Source organism: Oncorhynchus clarkii, chromosome 26 (assembly GCF_045791955.1).
Source record: "Oncorhynchus clarkii lewisi isolate Uvic-CL-2024 chromosome 26, UVic_Ocla_1.0, whole genome shotgun sequence".
Classification (NCBI taxonomy): domain Eukaryota; kingdom Metazoa; phylum Chordata; class Actinopteri; order Salmoniformes; family Salmonidae; genus Oncorhynchus; species Oncorhynchus clarkii.
Window position 1 is genome coordinate 10,088,178 of NC_092172.1, and position 18,202 is coordinate 10,106,379.

Here is an 18,202-nt window from a genome sequence, read left to right on the forward strand (position 1 = left end):
ACACACGGAGGGGTAAACAGGGTGGGGTAAACTGGTATTAACTTCAGTGGGGTGCAGAGAGAGGGCATTCGTGAGATATCTGAGAACGGGCTCTCTTCACCTCAGACTAGGAATCATCCTCTCATCATCACTGGGTGGGAGGAGGACCCCCACAGAGACTTTCCAAAACAAAAAGGCCAATCTGAACCCCTATTAATAAAACAGGACACTCACATTTCGTGCATACCCTGCCTAATCGCAGGCAGCTGTTATCTCCCTGCAGGAAGTGCTCTTCGCTCTGGGCTCGGCTGTGGTGCTGGTGCAGTGCTGATATCAATACGGGAGGGGACAGGACAGGGACCCGGCTACAGCACAGGACGAGGCACCGGGTGATAAGATAGAGTTGTCTCTGTCAGTACCCATCTTTCTTTTCCACTATGTTTCAGTACCCAGAGGGCCCGGCTTCCCCATTCTCCATAAGGCATAGAGACCCTGGTATGGAGAACTGTAGGTCCTAACCTTAGGCAGAGAGAAAGTGATGGGGACCTCCGTCTACAGAACTCTCCTTCTACGCACTGGAGGTTTCAGCGTGTCTGACTACATCCAAAAGTTCACGGTAAGGGACCTGGCTCTCATTGCTTCTGGGTTGAGGTTATACAAGCTAGTTTTATTTTTGTCATTTTATTTAATCAGGTTCGTGATGAAATGTCTGATGATTCAAGACAGACCATTGGTCACACAAGGTTGCCTAATAATGATAGGCATCTAATAAAAGACGCTAGACAAAACTAAATGAATTACTGGCTAGACTCTAGAACATTTATGTTTTATTATTTTATTCATAAGGACCAGGGGTTACATAATATTGAAACACAAATCATCATACACTCAAAGAAAACGATGCATCGGCATCACTGAACAGAAACGAACAAACAGCCTCGTGCTCAAAATCACATTAGTAATCGGTCAGTGAAGCGAGACCAAGTCACATTCACTGTACCATAGCTAACTCCTTTAGTTTTCAGCATTGCCCTTAACACAGCATGGGAGCACGGGGGAATGTTATTTGGAGGTGGTCAGGTGGAAAATAAAATTTGGGAGAGGAGTGAGTTATTGCGGCTGAGTCTTGTTTTTCTCAATTACCTTTCAAGTCCTTGAATTAAGACTTCCTTGTGAAGTAATACTTTTTATTTTATGTTCTTAAATAATATGTGAAGCATAGCACTCAGGGTTAGATCATTTGTTCAACAAGCTTGCTGAAAACATGACTTCTTGCAGAAAAAAAGTTTGGAAGGTCTGTTTTTGTCTATCCATATCAAAAATATCTTCAGGGAAATGATAACAGTTTGTGTGTGTGTGTGTGTGTGTGTTTGTGTGTTCTTCAGAGAAGGAAGGGGAGGACGATCCTCCTTAGTGAATTTCAACAAATAAAAATAGTGAAACATTAAAAATGTTACCCTTTTTAGTTAAAACTATACTAAATATATTCACGTCACCAAATAATTAAAACACACTGTTTTGCAATGAAGGTCTACAGGAGCCTCAAATAAATTCTGTAGAGTAGCACCATGGTGTAGCTGGAGGACAGCTAATTTCCATCCTCCTCTGGGTACATTGACTTCATTAAAAAACCTAGGAGGCTTGTAGTTCTCACCCACTTCCATAGATTTACAAAGTAATTATGACAACTTCCGGAGGACGTCCTCCAACCTACCAGAGCTCTTGCAGCATGAACTGACATGTTGTCCACCCAATCAAAGATCAGAGAATGCATTTAGTACCTAAAGGATAAGCTACAGCTAGCTAGCACTTCAGTGCATACAATGTGGTGAGTAGTTGACTCAAAGAGAGAGAAAGACAATAGTTGAACAGTTGGCTATGACTATCCAAAACTGGAATTCTCCCAAGTCAAGGTAAGATTTTGGCTTTATACATTTATTGCCACTGGTGCCCGCCGGAGCAGCTGCTAAACTGCTTGCTGTTGACTGTACACTGCACTGCTTGATTGTAGCAGGTTTAATAACGTGTTAGTTCTAGTAACTACAGTATGTTGACTATGACTTTAACATGGTGACAACAATGTAGGCTGTGTGGGATCATTCCTCCAATTCTGTTGAAAAACATTTCTTAAATGGAAGCAAACAGATCGAAACAGGGATAAACATACCTGAATTTGTCCATTAGAAACTCTCGTTTGCAACTGTTAGACTAATGAATACACCCTAGATTAGCTAGATGCAGGCAAGAGTGTGCAAGGCGGTATTGAATGTGTCAATGTCTGTCACCTCGATTACTCACATTCTTCTCTCGACCTATGTACCTACAATGTAAACATTAATTCATAGGCTAGGTTGTAGAAACCAAACGATGGGTATAGGGAAAATTCGACTATCATGCACTATCCTAAACCTATCGATGTTATATTGAGCTGGGTGAAAGGAATATGAATGACAGTCATTCAATATGCTGTAATAAAATTTGTCCATGCTCATAAAAAAATAGATTTGTCCTCCCTCATCTTAAACGGCACCAACCACTGGTGTATTATCCATAGCTTTAACTCTGGCAGCTGGCTTAAGAACATACACAAGTCCCTATTATCCTCTGGGAAGCTGTACTTGTTGAGTGATTTATGAGCAACATTCCTTTTAAACTCTGCGGGTGCACAGTAGCCCCGAGACTGCCACACAACACCTCTGGGACCCAAGCAGAAGAAATATCAGCCAATGGAGAGAAGCACCACACGAGATTGAACAATTTTCTAGAGCAGTGGTCACCAACCTTTCAATCGCAATCTTCAAGTCACTCCTAGTCAATAAATCCTTGTGTTCCTATTTTCTTTTTATTAATCTCGGGCCAGCAGCATACCACCCTGCATCCCACTGCTGGCTTGCTTCTGAAGCTAAGCAGGGTTGGTTCAGGTCAGTCCCTTAATTGGAAACTCTGAATCCCTGAATTTGAATCCCTGAATCCCTGAATTTTAAACCTCTGGTCTAGAAAAAAAGATCCCAATGCCCAAGTGCAGTGATTGAGGACATTGCCCTGTGTAAGGTGCTGTCTTTCGGATGGGATGTTAAACGGGTGTCCTGATTCTCTGTGGTCACTAAAGATCCCATGGCTCTTATCATACGATAATGTTAACCCTGGTGTCCTGGCTAAATTCCCAAATCTGGCCCTCATACAATCATGGCAACATAATCATCCCCAGTTTACAATTGGCTCATTCATCCCCCCTCCTATCCCCTGTAACTATTCCCCAGGTCGTTGCTGTAAATGAGAATGTGTTCTCAGTCAATTTACCTGGTAAAATAAATGTAAAATAAAAAAATATATGTACAGTGCCTTGCGAAAGTATTCGGCCCCCTTGAACTTTGCGACCTTTTGCCACATTTCAGGCTTCAAACATAAAGATATAAAACTGTATTTTTTTGTGAAGAATCAACAACACAATCATGAAGTGGAACGACATTTATTGGATATTTCAAACTTTTTTAACAAATCAAAAACTGAAAAATTGGGCGTGCAAAATTATTCAGCCCCCTTAAGTTAATACTTTGTAGCGCCAACTTTTGCTGCGATTACAGCTGTAAGTCGCTTGGGGTATGTCTCTATCAGTTTTGCACATCGAGAGACTGAAATTTTTTCCCATTCCTCCTTGCAAAACAGCTCGAGCTCAGTGAGGTTGGATGGAGAGCATTTGTGAACAGCAGTTTTCAGTTCTTTCCACAGATTCTCGATTGGATTCAGGTCTGGACTTTGACTTGGCCATTCTAACACCTGGATATGTTTATTTTTGAACCATTCCATTGTAGATTTTGCTTTATGTTTTGGATCATTGTCTTGTTGGAAGACAAATCTCCGTCCCAGTCTCAGGTCTTTTGCAGACTCCATCAGGTTTTCTTCCAGAATGGTCCTGTATTTGGCTCCATCCATCTTCCCATCAATTTTAACCATCTTCCCTGTCCCTGCTGAAGAAAAGCAGGCACAAACCATGATGCTGCCACCACCATGTTTGACAGTGGGGATGGTGTGTTCAGGGTGATGAGCTGTGTTGCTTTTACGCCAAACATAACGTTTTGCATTGTTGCCAAAAAGTTCAATTTTGGTTTCATCTGACCAGAGCACCTTCTTCCACATGTTTGGTGTGTCTCCCAGGTGGCTTGTGGCAAACTTTAAACAACACTTTTTATGGATATCTTTAAGAAATGGCTTTCTTCTTGCCACTCTTCCATAAAGGCCAGATTTGTGCAATATACGACTGATTGTTGTCCTATGGACAGAGTCTCCCACCTCAGCTGTAGATCTCTGCAGTTCATCCAGAGTGATCATGGGCTGCATCTCTGATCAGTCTTCTCCTTGTATGAGCTGAAAGTTTAGAGGGACGGCCAGGTCTTGGTAGATTTGCAGTGGTCTGATACTCTTTCCATTTCAATATTATCGCTTGCACAGTGCTCCTTGGGATGTTTAAAGCTTGGGAAATCTTTTTGTATCCAAATCCGGCTTTAAACTTCTTCACAACAGTATCTCGGACCTGCCTGGTGTGTTCCTTGTTCTTCATGATGCTCTCTGCGCTTTTAACGGACCTCTGAGACCATCACAGTGCAGGTGCATTTATACGGAGACTTGATTACACACAGGTGGATTGTATTTATCATCATTAGTCATTTAGGTCAACATTGGATCATTCAGAGATCCTCACTGAACTTCTGGAGAGAGTTTGCTGCACTGAAAGTAAAGGGGCTGAATAATTTTGCACGCCCAATTTTTCAGTTTTTGATTTGTTAAAAAAGTTTAAAATATCCAATAAATGTCGTTCCACTTCATGATTGTGTCCCACTTGTTTTTGATTCTTCACAAAAAAACACAGTTTTATATCTTTATGTTTGAAGCCTGAAATGTGGCAAAAGGTCGCAAAGTTCAAGGGGGCCGAATACTTTCGCAAGGCACTGTATATGGGTTACGGTAGGTGCACCCGATTCAGCAGCCCTGCGCCCGCGTAGGCGAACCGTTGCCATTTTCAAAGATTTATGTGTCTTAATGTACAAACTCTGGCTTCCCGGAGGGCTCAGACAGCAAATGAAGTGTACTATAGGTCTTCCACTGGCCAATCGGATGGCTCCGATTACCGTGTCTGCAGTAACATAGCAGGCATCAAATGAAGCTTCAGCGAAATTGAAACTGTGAGATTTCAAAAAATGTAAAACCATGACTAGAGAGAGACTGCCAACGAATACAGCAAAGAGCTGCTGTTTTTATAAGTGAGTTGATGTTTAAGTTCTTACTCAGCCCTGTCAACACTCTGTAAGCCATGAAATGCGCTTTATTTCTTCCTATTTCCATTCAGCGCTACAACAAGCATTGCAGCAGTAATCAATGAGTAGGAAAGTGTATCGATAGGCTGGCGTTGTTGTCATTATTAGCTGCTTGTGTCTTTTTTAATAGGAATATTTCACATTCTCTGTTCATAAAAGTAACAATATGCATCTGTGCATGAGGCAGAAATAATGCCGTGCGACTCGAGTTTTGCCATCAACTGGAAGATGGTGTCCCTTTTTGGTGAGTGTCAGTGGAGGACAGGGAGAGCGGACGGGATGTTGAGAGGCGGACCATCAGTCTGCTGCTCTCTCTCTCCACTGAGACTGACCATAGATGCAGGCACCATCGGCCCAGTAAAGTAAAAAGAAAAAGCTAATTAGTTAAATGTATGCCCACTCAGCAGTGCCTCACAAGTAATACGACAACGGATCTATAACATGTATGCTCATATAGCCTACTTCAAATTTTGAAATATAATAGATAGATGTAGATGTAAATCGTACTCTCCTTGCGTTGTGTTTTCTCCAAATAAATCACATCAGCCAGTGGTCCCAGTTGAGCATCATTTATTTGGGCTTAATGTTATTGATGGCTGTCGATGGCAAAATCTGTAGCATGAAGACAACTGTGTTAGCAGTGGGCTTATGTGTCCATTACATCAGTGTATGCTAGCTAACACACTTATTTACAGCAATCATATGCCAAAGCACATCCCAGAAAGCCCTTCAATCCCTAACAGGTACCATATACCCACACATGTATAAATCAGTAACGTACAGCAAACTTGTACACATTGTAAAATATAAAATATAAATCAGAACGTGACCTACCCCCTGCATCACATTTTCATACTGGGAAGGCCTGACGTTCGCGATCTCCCCCTATCTGCAAGTGGGGCCAATCACAACACACCTTATTGTCATCAGAGTTGAACCAACCAATAAGAATGCTTGAACATTAAATACACATTTCTTTAGAGGCAAGTGGAAACATAACCAACCCTATTACACATACACTCAATTTGTATTTGGTAGCATTGCCTTTAAATTGTTTAACTTGGGTCAAATGTTTCGGGTAGCCTTCCACAAGCTTCCCACAATAAGTTTGGTGAATTTTGGCCCATTCCTCCTGACAGAGCTGGTGTAACTGAGTCAGGTTTGTACGCCTCCTTGCTCGCACACGCTTCTTCAGTTCTGCCCACAAATGTTCTAAAGGATTGAGGTCAGGGCTTTGTGATGGCCACTCCAAGCCATTTTGCCACAACTTTGGAAGTATGCTTGGGGTCATTGTCCATTTGGAAGACCCATTTGCGACCAAGCTTTAACTTCCTGACTGATGTCTTGAGATGTTGCTTCAATATATCCACATAATTTTCCTCCCTCATGATGCCATCTATTTTGTGAAGTGCACCAGTTCCTCCTGCAGCAAAGCACCCCCACAACATGATGCTGCCAACCCCGTGCTTCACGGTTGGAATGGTGTTCTTCAGCTTGCAAGCCCCTTTTTCCTCCAAACAAACATGGTCATTATGGCCAAACAGTTCTATTTTTGTGTCATCAGACCAGAGGACATTTCTCCAAAAAGTACAATCTTTGTCCCCATGTGCAGTTGCAATCCATAATCTGGCTTTTTTTATGGTGGTTTTGGAGCAGTGGCTTCTTCCTTGTTGAGCGGTCTTTCAGGTTATCGACATAGGACTCATTTTTACTGTGGATATAGATACTTTTGTATCTGTTTCCTCTAGCGTCTTCTCAAGGACTTTTGCTGTTGGTCTGGGATTTATTTTCACTTTTCACACCAAAGTAGGTTCATCTCTAGGAGACAGAACACGTCTCCTTCCTGAGCGGTATGACGGCTGCTTGGTCCCATGGTGTTTATGGTTTTTTATTAAATTACTTGTGTCATGCACATAGTAGATGTCCTAACAGACTTGCCAAAACTATAGATTTGTTAACAAGAAATTTGTGGAGTGGTTGAAAAACGAGTTTGAATGACTCCAACCTAAGTGTATGTAAACTTCCGACTTCAACTGTACACTGTATCATGTTAATGTCAGGGGTCATGGAGAAAGATGAGAATTAGGTACAGCAAAAACATTCCATCACTAGCTCTGCAAACAGATCAAAATACTGATTCCTCTGGTCTGCCAACAGCACTAACTAGTCCCACTAGGCAAACACCTTGCCACGCACACTTAGATGCATCAAACACTTGTTCTGATGAATCAGTATACCAGTCAGATATGAATACAAATCCAGAGAATTTCCCATGCACACAATACTGTTAGCAGGACATGCACTCCAGAATGTTCCATGCTGTGTACACTTTAGAGAGGTGCACACCTGTCAGGAAAGATATAATTAGATTTTATTGCGTTTACAGCAAACCTCCCACTAACCTCCACCCCCAATTCTTCTTCACCCCACCTCACAGAATGTGGTCACGTAACATGGATCTGCCCCCGTAAACACTAGCTAGAAGAATGGAAACTATATGCAGAGGCGTTCAGTCAGACAGTTTTCATATGTTCTCTCTTTTGGTAGACAATAGGCTTTCATGGGGTATGGTTAGACAGGGTTAGATGGAGAGGACCGGAAGAAACCCAGAATACCCTCTCCAGTGACCTCACAGGTGTGAAACGTTGTTGTGTCAGGGAGGTAGCTTTGGTGTCACGTTTCCATTTCAGAGGGCAAATACACCAGGTTAACCCTGTTCAATACAAAGAGCCATGGTATTCCTACAGACAGCTTCAGTGTCCAGTTAGTTGGGTCTCCTTTACTTCCTTCGTCTGATGGTCTTCCACTCTGTGATTTTATTAGTGACTGCCAGGAGCCATGTTTATTTTACTGCTATTGTTACGGACACTGTTACAGACATTAAATACAAGTAAACATGTGTTTTGTAACTCTAGTGGTACCACAGCAGCTGTGCAAATGAAGGAAACTGTCCGTGTGTCTGATGTCTAATGGTTCCTCCCGGCAGGCGTGCACAGATAGGACTCTACCTTTTGCCGAGAACATACTCCCACCCTTTTGGGTGGAAGTATAATTTCACCCCAAAAATGTTTAAAATATTTTCTGTTGTTCTGAACCCACTGCCCACAAATCATTGTTAAAGTAGTCGAAATGACAGATTTGGTCATTGATAAGCCCCTAAATTGGAACGCAGTGGCTGTACAGTAACATTCTCTACATGATGTCAGAGCTCAGGGTCTCCGCTTCGCAGCTCTGTATGGGTTTTGACTGACAATCATTCTACATTTGACAGACGTTCGAAATCACTCACGTTAAATGGGCAACTTTTGAGCATTTGTTGTTGTTTGGATTCAGTCTTGTGTCAGGTGAACTGTTGTGTCCTCACATTTGGTCTGATAATTTACCCAGAAGATCCAACGTGTTCTCGTTCAATTGCTACCATGGCTTTTTAGAGTTATTTTGTTAGAAAGATTTCAATTTGTCCCTATCAATCTAGGCCACTTTCCGCGAGTGTAAAGGGTTAAGTAAAGCAATACATGTAATAGACCTGTGCTAAATGACTACAGAGTTATTATAGATGGAACATTACATTTCTTTCAGACTAAGGGTTATTTATTTGTGTCATTTAATTTGCCATTAAGATGTGACCATCTATTGCTTTTATATACAGTAACTAAATCATCAAAGTTGCCTAATAATTGCTCAATGAGTCCATGACCATGATTGTAGGGCATTTTTTGGGGTGGAAGGGTGACCTTTTTTTGTTTCAGCACATGCCCCCAAAAGGTCTTCGCACGGCCCTGCTTCCCAGCAACAGTCAGGTGCATTCTGGACAGAACCCTCTGCCGAATCGTAGGGACAGGGCATCGGCTTTGGTGTTTTTTTAACCTGGGCGATAGGTCTGGGTGAAGTCGAACCTTGTGAAGAAAAGGGCCCACTTTGCTTGGCGCGGATTCAGCCTCCTCATTGTCAGTATGTATTCCAGGTTCCGATGGTCGGTTGGAATGATGAATGGTTCCTTGGTGCCCTCCAGCCAGTGTCTCCACTCCTCTAATGCCAACATCACAGACGTCGTAATTCCTCTCTGCAGGGGACAGTTTCTTCGAGTAATATGCACATGGATACAATTTCTGTGGATTACCCTGTCGTTGAGACAGAACTGCCCCCACGCCCACTTCTGAAGCGTTTACCTCAACCACAAAGGATATGGGATCTGGGTGTTTGTGTAACAATCCTCTTTGTCTGATGAAGAGTAGTCCAGATCGGACCAAAACGCAGAGTGTTAAGTGTCCATGTTAATATTTATTTTAACTCAGAACACTAAGACAAAATAACAAAAATAGACCAACACGAAACAGTTCTGTCTGGTGCAGAGACAGAAAACAACTACCCACAGACACAGGTGGGAACAGGCTACCTAAGTATGGTTCTCAATCAGAGACAACGATTGACAGCTACCTCTGATTGGGAACCATACCAGGCCAAACACATAGAAGTGCAAAACGTAGAACAAAACATAGAATGCCCACCCCAGCTCACGCCCTGACCAAACCAAAATAGAGACATAAAAAAGGAACTAAGGTCAGGACGTGACAGTCTGAGCAATGGGGCGGAGGTGAAATGTCCCTTGAGTAGACAGATGGCCCCGTCGGCTGCTGGGCTCCACACCAACATACGGGGACCAACCTTGAGAAGAGAGGTGAGAGGGGCGGCGACGGAGCTGAAGTTCCTGATGAAATGGCAGTAGAAGTTGGAAAATCACAAAAGCCTTTGTAACCCCTTTTTTTGTGGCTGGGACTGGCCATGACCTGACCGCATCTACCTTCTTGTCGGCCATCCTCATTCCCTGCATGCTGATTTAGTAGCCTAAGAAGGAAACTGCCTTGAAATTAGCACATCTCAGCCTTTAAAAAAATGTTTAAACCAGGCAAGTCAGTTAAGAAGAAATTCTTATTTACAATGACAGCCTAGGAACAGTGGGTTAACTGTCTTGTTCAGGGGCAGAACAACAGATGTGAACCTTGTCAGCTCGGGGATTCGATCTAGCAACCTTTTGGTTACTGGCCCAATGCTCTAACCACTAGGCTACCTGCCGCCCAGCCTTGATGAAATGGTGGTTAGCCAGAAGGTGTTCCAGAACTGCGCGACATGAGTGATGTGATCCTTCAGAGTAGCCGAGTAGACCAGGATGTCATCAATCTACACGACCACCTCGCGTCCGAGCATGTCCCTGAACATCTCGTTAATGAATGCCTGGAACACTGACATCTCGTTAATGAATGCCTAGAACACTGACAGAGCATTGGCTAAGCCAAATGGATTCACCAAGTGCTCGTAGTGGCCAGACATCGTGCTAAACGCAGTCTTCCATTCACCCCTCTCCCAGATGCGGATGAGATTATATGCACTCTGCAGGTCCAGTTTGGTAAAGAACCATGCTACGCGGAGCTGTTCGATGGCTGCCGGCATCAACGGGAGAGGGTAACGGTACTTTGTGGTGATTTCATTGAGTCCTCTGTAATCAATACATGGATGTAACCTTCCATCCTTCTTGGCCACAAAGAAGAAACTAGCCGATGCAAGAGAAGTGGACATAAGGATGAAACCTTGTTGGAGCGCCTCTTGGATGTAATCGTCCATGGCCTGGGTCTCAGCCACCGACAGAGGGTAGATGCAGAGGCGTAGACCCTGCCAGCATGTCGATAACACTGTCCCAGGGGTGATGAAGAGGAAGACAGGTGGCCGATTATGGAGGGCTTGAACCTGGAAAAGAGACGCGAGCGGGTATGAGATAATGTTAAGAGAGGAGGCAAGGACCTGGTCAATAAAGTTCCCCGTGGCACCAGAATCCACTAACAGACACAGTACACGAGGGACAGTCAACTAGTGTGATGGACACCAAAAGAGTTTAGCAGAAAGTGATTAAGATGGGATACTCACTCCTGCCCCAGGAGGTGGAAGATCATGTGACCGTCCCTCTGCTCTTGTGGATCCTGGATTAGGAAGTGCCGGACACCGCTGGAGCTGGTGACCTCCCTTGACCTCCCTTGCTCCCAGCTGTCTCGTCCTGCATCGCTCCACCGCGGTGAGGCGTATGACCCCCTACCTTCATGGGTTCAGGCTCTGATCCAGAGTGTTCACGGAGGGAGGGAGGGAGGGAGGGAGGGAGGGAGGGAGGGAGGGAGGGAGAGAAGCGATGAGAGTACCTACGTTCCTGAAGTAGGTTATCCAGGCGGATGGAAGGTGTGCGCGTACTCTGCAGCCGTCTGGTCCCCTGCCCCCTCTCTGCCCTCCGGGGGATGATAATTTAGGAGCGCTGCTACTGCCAACGCTTACTTTCTGATATGCTAGGACGCTAGCTAACTAGCCTACCCTGGGTTATGGGGTGGTAAATAGAGTTGTTATGATGGTTCAGAGCTGCTGAGCGGCACACCCCCAGTCAGACAAACCCCTTGTGGAAAACCACAGCGGAGGCACATTTCTTTTGTGGGCCAGCATCCTACCAGAGATTTCCATTGCCACTCCATTGCATAATGTGGTTACATTTCAGTGGGATGGTTCCTGGCATAGGCCCAAGGCAGAGAGCTAGCCTATAGTCTCATTGGGAAGAGCTTTATAAATAAAGAACCCAGTTTCCATTCTGCCCATTAGACTGGGCCTAAGGGACTCAAGTCTACTACTTGGCGGTGTTACAGCTGCATATGGATGGTTCTATGGGCCATCCTCTGCTCTCCGGACCAGGAGACAGGGACCCGTCATTTCAGCAAATCATCGCATCACTATTCACAGCGCTGGGATGAAGACATGCAGTATCCTCAGAATGTACAGTGCCTTGCGAAAGTATTCGGCCCCCTTGAACTTTGCGACCTTTTGCCACATTTCAGGCTTCAAACATAAAGATATAAAAGTGTATTTTTTTGTGAAGAATCAACAACAAGTGGGACACAATCATGAAGTGGAACGACATTTATTGGATATTTCAAACTTTTTTAACACATCAAAAACTGAAAAATTGGGCGTGCAAAATTATTCAGCCCCCTTAAGTTAATACTTTGTAGCGCCACCTTTTGCTGCGATTACAGCTGTAAGTCGCTTGGGGTATGTCTCTATCAGTTTTGCACATCGAGAGACTGAAATTTTTTCCCATTCCTCCTTGCAAAACAGCTCGAGCTCAGTGAGGTTGGATGGAGAGCTTTTGTGAACAGCAGTTTTCAGTTCTTTCCACAGATTCTTGATTGGATTCAGGTCTGGACTTTGACTTGGCCATTCTAACACCTGGATATGTTTATTTTTGAACCATTCCATTGTAGATTTTGCTTTATGTTTTGGATCATTGTCTTGTTGGAAGACAAATCTCAGTCCCAGTCTCAGGTCTTTTGCAGACTCCATCAGGTTTTCTTCCAGAATGGTCCTGTATTTGGCTCCATCCATCTTCCCATCAATTTTAACCATCTTCCCTGTCCCTGCTGAAGGAAAGCAGGCCCAAACCATGATGCTGCCACCACCATGTTTGACAGTGGGGATGGTGTGTTCAGGGTGATGAGCTGTGTTGCTTTTACGCCAAACATAACGTTTTGCATTGTTGCCAAAAAGTTCAATTTTGGTTTCATCTGACCAGAGCACCTTCTTCCACATGTTTGGTGTGTCTCCCAGGTGGCTTTTGGCAAACTTTAAACGACACTTTTTATGGATATCTTTAAGAAATGGCTTTCTTCTTGCCACTCTTCCATAAAAGCCAGATTTGTGCAATATACGACTGATTGTTGTCCTATGGACAGAGTCTCCCACCTCAGCTGTAGATCTCTGCAGTTCATCCAGAGTGATCATGGGCCTCTTGGCTGCATCTCTGATCATTCTTCTCCTTGTATGAGCTGAAAGTTTAGAGGGACGGCCAGGTCTTGGTAGATTTGCAGTGGTCTGATACTCCTTCCATTTCAATATTATCGCTTGCACAGTGCTCCTTGGGATGTTTAAAGCTTGGGAAATCTTTTTGTATCCAAATCCGGCTTTAAACTTCTTCACAACAGTATCTCGGACCTGCCTGGTGTGTTCCTTGTTCTTCATGATGCTCTCTGCGCTTTTAACGGACCTCTGAGACTATCACAGTGCAGGTGCATTTATACGGAGACTTGATTACACACAGGTGGATTGTATTTATCATCATTAGTCATTTAGGTCAACATTGGATCATTCAGAGATCCTCACTGAACTTCTGGAGAGAGTTTGCTGCACTGAAAGTAAAGGGGCTGAATAATTTTGCACGCCCAATTTTTCAGTTTTTGATTTGTTAAAAAAGTTTGAAATATCCAATAAATGTCGTTCCACTTCATGATTGTGTCCCACATGTTGTTGATTCTTCACAAAAAAAACACAGTTTTATATCTTTATGTTTGAAGCCTGAAATGTGGCAAAAGGTCGCAAAGTTCAAGGGGGGCCGAATACTTTCGCAAGGCACTGTATGATAACTGAATTAGGAGACAAGACGTTTGACTTCTCAGAAATGACCGTAACACATATTTACCAAGAGGATTTTGCTTTCAAATTGTTTTGTCAACAGCTGGGCATGTTAGCCTGAACATATTTTATGAAGGTCTAGCTTGTTGAATCTTTGAAAATCACAGATTGCATCATTGAGGTCCATTTGTCATAGAACTGTCTTTTCAATAATAGTTTAAAAAACAAACAGTATTTGCAATACCTGAATACTTTATTAATAACTGGGAGATGGGAAAGACCCATGCAGTACAAAATGCCAGGATGTTCCAAGAAAACATTCCCATCCAATGGGACAGTAGGGGAGACGGTAGGGACTCTTCCAAGACTCTTTTCAACATTAAAAGAAAGGTCTTGGGTGGTAATAGGGACTCTTTTTATTCTCATATTTTATTCCAACATGAAGTTATACGCCATCAAACACACTCTGCCCACTTGTGACAACCAGCCCCATCACAGGGTTGTCACAATGTTTGCTTGTAGCTTATTCTTTTTGTAATAGGAAATAACGCAATATAGCACACAGTCTTAGAAATAGCTTTTCTTTGATAGAACGATATTCCTAACAGAATTCAGCATTTTATACCTTGAGAATAACGTATGACATTTTTTTGTATATCAAATCAAAGTTTATTTGTCACTTGCGCCGAATACAACAGTGAAATTCTTATGTGTGTGTGTGCATGCGTATGTTTGCACACGCATGTGTACATGTGTGGGTGTGTGAAATAAAAAAGATGTGTGTGAGAGAGACAACACTCCCAGAAAGCACAGACACATCTGTCCAACGTGATGCATTGGGAAGATGCAGTTTAGACATCGCTTGCTAATTAGCAAGACGTCTCACAAAAAAAAAGACGTCTCACATTCTACATTCTAAATTCTAGAGTTCTACATCGTTTATACGTCGGCCAGGCATCAACATTCTATTCTGATGTCTCGGTGACGTCTTCCCAATCTGCACACGCTCTCCACACTACATATTCCCAACACATTTTGATATGTTGGCCAAAGTTGTTCGTTTTTACTGGGAAGGGATGTCTTTATAGCAACAGCACAAAATAGCTTGGGATATATTGTATACTGGCAGTGGCAATGTCCCTGAACAGTATGGTTACAATGGAGTTAATAGTGACAACCTACCCCACCAATGCTAGTTACCACATGGCTTGACTTAGCAACTCAGAAATAGGTTTGGAATAGCTCCCCTTTTCCTCTTTTTGATAAACATAATTTTTCATGTATAATCCCATAATTCAAACATTTATAAGCTAAAATAACAAGACATACTTTATGTTTTTTATTTTATCTGTGAGAAACACATACATTCCACTCACCTCGATGTTTTGTCACGCTGACATGAATTGACTAGGCGGATGAGTTCTTTCAAAGAATTCACACATTTGAATCTTAAAATTATTACACAGCACACTCTAGATTGGGAGTAACAAGCACTGTGACAACCAACCCACGAGACAACCAACCCCAGTATCCACTACCCTGGACCAGAGGGAGAGGGCAACTACTTAGATTCCTGCTTGCACTTCATCATCATTCCTCTGTCTACAGAGGTTTATTTTTAAAGGGAGGTGTCAGGCAATGTCAAGTCACGTTCCTTTGAGCGATGATGGGGTACAGTCGCCCAATCAGAGAAGCTGTGCTGGGCGGACCAGAACCTTTAGATCCACCAATGGTTCACTTCACTCTATCAGCACCAGTAAACACACTAAAACATATACAAACAAACAAGCAAACAAACAACCTGTACATCCCAATGGGGAGGCAACATGACAATGGGTCAACATTTTAAAACAACACCCTTTTCAAAGCTCACAACATCTCTCTCTTAATACTGGCAAAAGGCCATAATCAAAAGGTCATTCCGTGCCCACCAGTCAACAGCATCTTCTGAGGTTGAATTTAAATGTTTTGGTGACGTCAAGCGGCCATTGGAATTTTGGCCGTGGCGGGGGCTACTATATAAAAACTTTAGGACAGAGAGGTAGAGAGAGGGGAGGGGAGAGACAAGTGGAAAGATAAGATAACGAAGAGTTGGTGTTTATTTAAGTGGTGTCATGTCTCTGGCACATACAGACAACCGGGTCCGACAGAGCTGCCTGTATGGGAGAGGAACAACAACACCTCGGGAGCTTCAACTAAAATAGATCCAATGCAGCTTGGAGCAAGGTGGATTAGCACAGCTTCCGTTGTCTCACCTGACACTTGTTCCCCGCTGTGTGGAATTTCTTGGAACTATGAGTAAACCAGAGACATTGGCCTCCTGCATTGCCAAGATGTACGAGGGGGGTAAATTGAACAATGCTGGGGCCCCTTCTGGAGCAATGAAAAAGCCAACAAACAGCCTGCTGAACAGCCTGGGAGGCATGGAGGTCAAGCTGAATCAGCTGGAGGTGAAGGTGGAGCAGATAGCCTGCAGCCAGACAGAGGTCCTCAGGAGGCTGGACATGGTGTGCCAGGGCATGGGGGCGCTGGAGAAGGACCTGGCCCAGCTCAGAAAGGACAAGGACAGGGGCTCTCGTGGAGGTGGAGGGGACCCTTCCTTGTTCTCGGAGGTCAAGGTACTGTGTGGGGAGACCATGGCGCTGCTGAAGAACCTGCAGCAGGAGGGTAAATGGCAACGGGAAAAGATTGAGGGAATAGAGAGCTCGGTTTCAGCCATGGACAAGCTCTGGGGATACGTGGGGGAAGTCTTCCGAAGCTCCAAGATAGTGGAGTTCATCTTGAAAGGCATCGTACCCTGGAGGAAACAGGGCCTAATGTACATCCAAGAGGAGGAGGTCAGTGAGGTCATCCTGAAGCAGGCTGGCACATCTTTGCCATTTCAGTAAATGTGATGTTCTTAGGTGCTTAAAAATGTTTGAGTTATTTTGAGTTATGGTATTAACATCTGCTTTCATTTATTTTGTGAGCCATGACTCTCCGGTTCACCCTTACCCACTTAATTTAATAATTGTAAAGAACGCAGTGCATTCTGTATAGTGTACAGTGTACATTGTTTTGTTCTCACACTTTTAAATACTTCTCATTCAAATGGAGACATGAGGTCAAATTAGTTCATCATTTGCAGTATAGATATGCACTTTTTATCCTTTTTAGTTCACCACATGATGTGGTGTGAAATAAAGGGAACGATTTCTCTTTGAAAATTACAAATCCATGCTTTGGGCTTGTGGGGAAAGGATTTCAATGTTGGTGATTTGACTTCGATAACAGCGTCTTTGTTAAATGTTAACTCTTCGTAAATGGTCGTTGCTATTTTTATTGGGCATGACCTAACATAATGAGGAAGTGTAAGTTGAAGGTGGGCGTTTGTCCAGCAAAATGTCCGTTGAAATCCCCAGTGCAAAGTGTTGCTACAGAGTAGCCTTGTGCAAAGTCACTGAACCTGGCGATCTGTGTCACTGTCTGACTGTCTCTAAAATGTTTCTTCAGCTGTTGGGGAAACAATGTGAGCTGTTTCAGTCATGTTACTGTCAAGACAAGGCTGTTTGCTAGCATAAAATCCAAAGTGAAAATGAAGTGAGAGGGATTTGTCCCACTGACTGTATGCTTTTCCCTCAAACTCATGACAATTTAGGGTAAATAATCTGGATTATAATGTATGAAGAATCTCATCACTGGCATCTTGATAATCGTGACATTAAATACTAATGTTTGCTACAACATAAAGTAGCCTACTAACAAACTATTAGAAGGCAGATGGAACAAAATGCTGGTAATCTATTCATTTGAACATAGAATTAGGAATTAGAATAGTAATTCAATAGGATCTCTATTTATTTATTGAACCTTTGTACTGAGACCAAGGTCTCTTTTACAGATGAGTACTGAATTATAGAAATGACAGAAAATACACACTACAAAATATAAATACAAAATGCAAGCAAAAATCATTTTTATTTATTTTATTTATTTAACCTTTATTTAACCAGGAGGGGCTCATTGAGATTAAACTCTTTTTCAAGAGCGCCCTGGCCAAGATAGGCAGCACCAAGTCATTACAAAAAAATTACAGACAACATGAAAAACTACAAGTAATCTAGTAAAAAAACTATTGAATTCACAAGAGTATAAAACAGCAAATTAAAAACATTGACAGGTCAGGGAATCAGCCTCAAAATCCTTCATCAGTGATTTAAAAACACCAATCGGGACAAGTTCTTCCAGTTTAAAAGTATTTTGTAAGGTGTTCCAAGATGATGGCGCAGAGTACATAAAAGCCTCTTTACCAAATTCAGTTCGGACATTTGGAACAGTTTGCAGGATAAAGTCCTGTGAACGAAGAGAGTACCCACCACATTTCTGAACAATAAAAATGCACAAATAAAAAGGTAGTAAACCCAAAATGGCTTTGTAAATAAAAGTATACCAGTGCCTGAGCCTACGAGTGACTCGAGAAGGCCAGCCAACCCTGGTAT

The 18,202-nt window shown here is 43.0% G+C and overlaps 1 protein-coding gene across 2 annotated transcripts in view; it reads left to right on the forward strand.

Annotated features, from left to right (window-relative positions):
• LOC139384299 (myosin light chain kinase 3-like) overlaps window positions 1-18,202 on the forward strand; it is a 41,869-nt gene continuing 23,667 nt past the window's right edge. Inside the window, exon 1 of one of the 2 annotated variants that reach the window (XM_071128970.1) lies at window positions 1-595. In XM_071128970.1, coding sequence (XP_070985071.1) covers window positions 518-595 — 78 coding nt within the window. In that variant the 5' untranslated portion in view covers window positions 1-517. Of the gene's footprint in view, window positions 596-15,787; window positions 16,563-18,202 lie in introns of those variants that run through there. The other variant, XM_071128969.1, reaches the window with a different exon arrangement.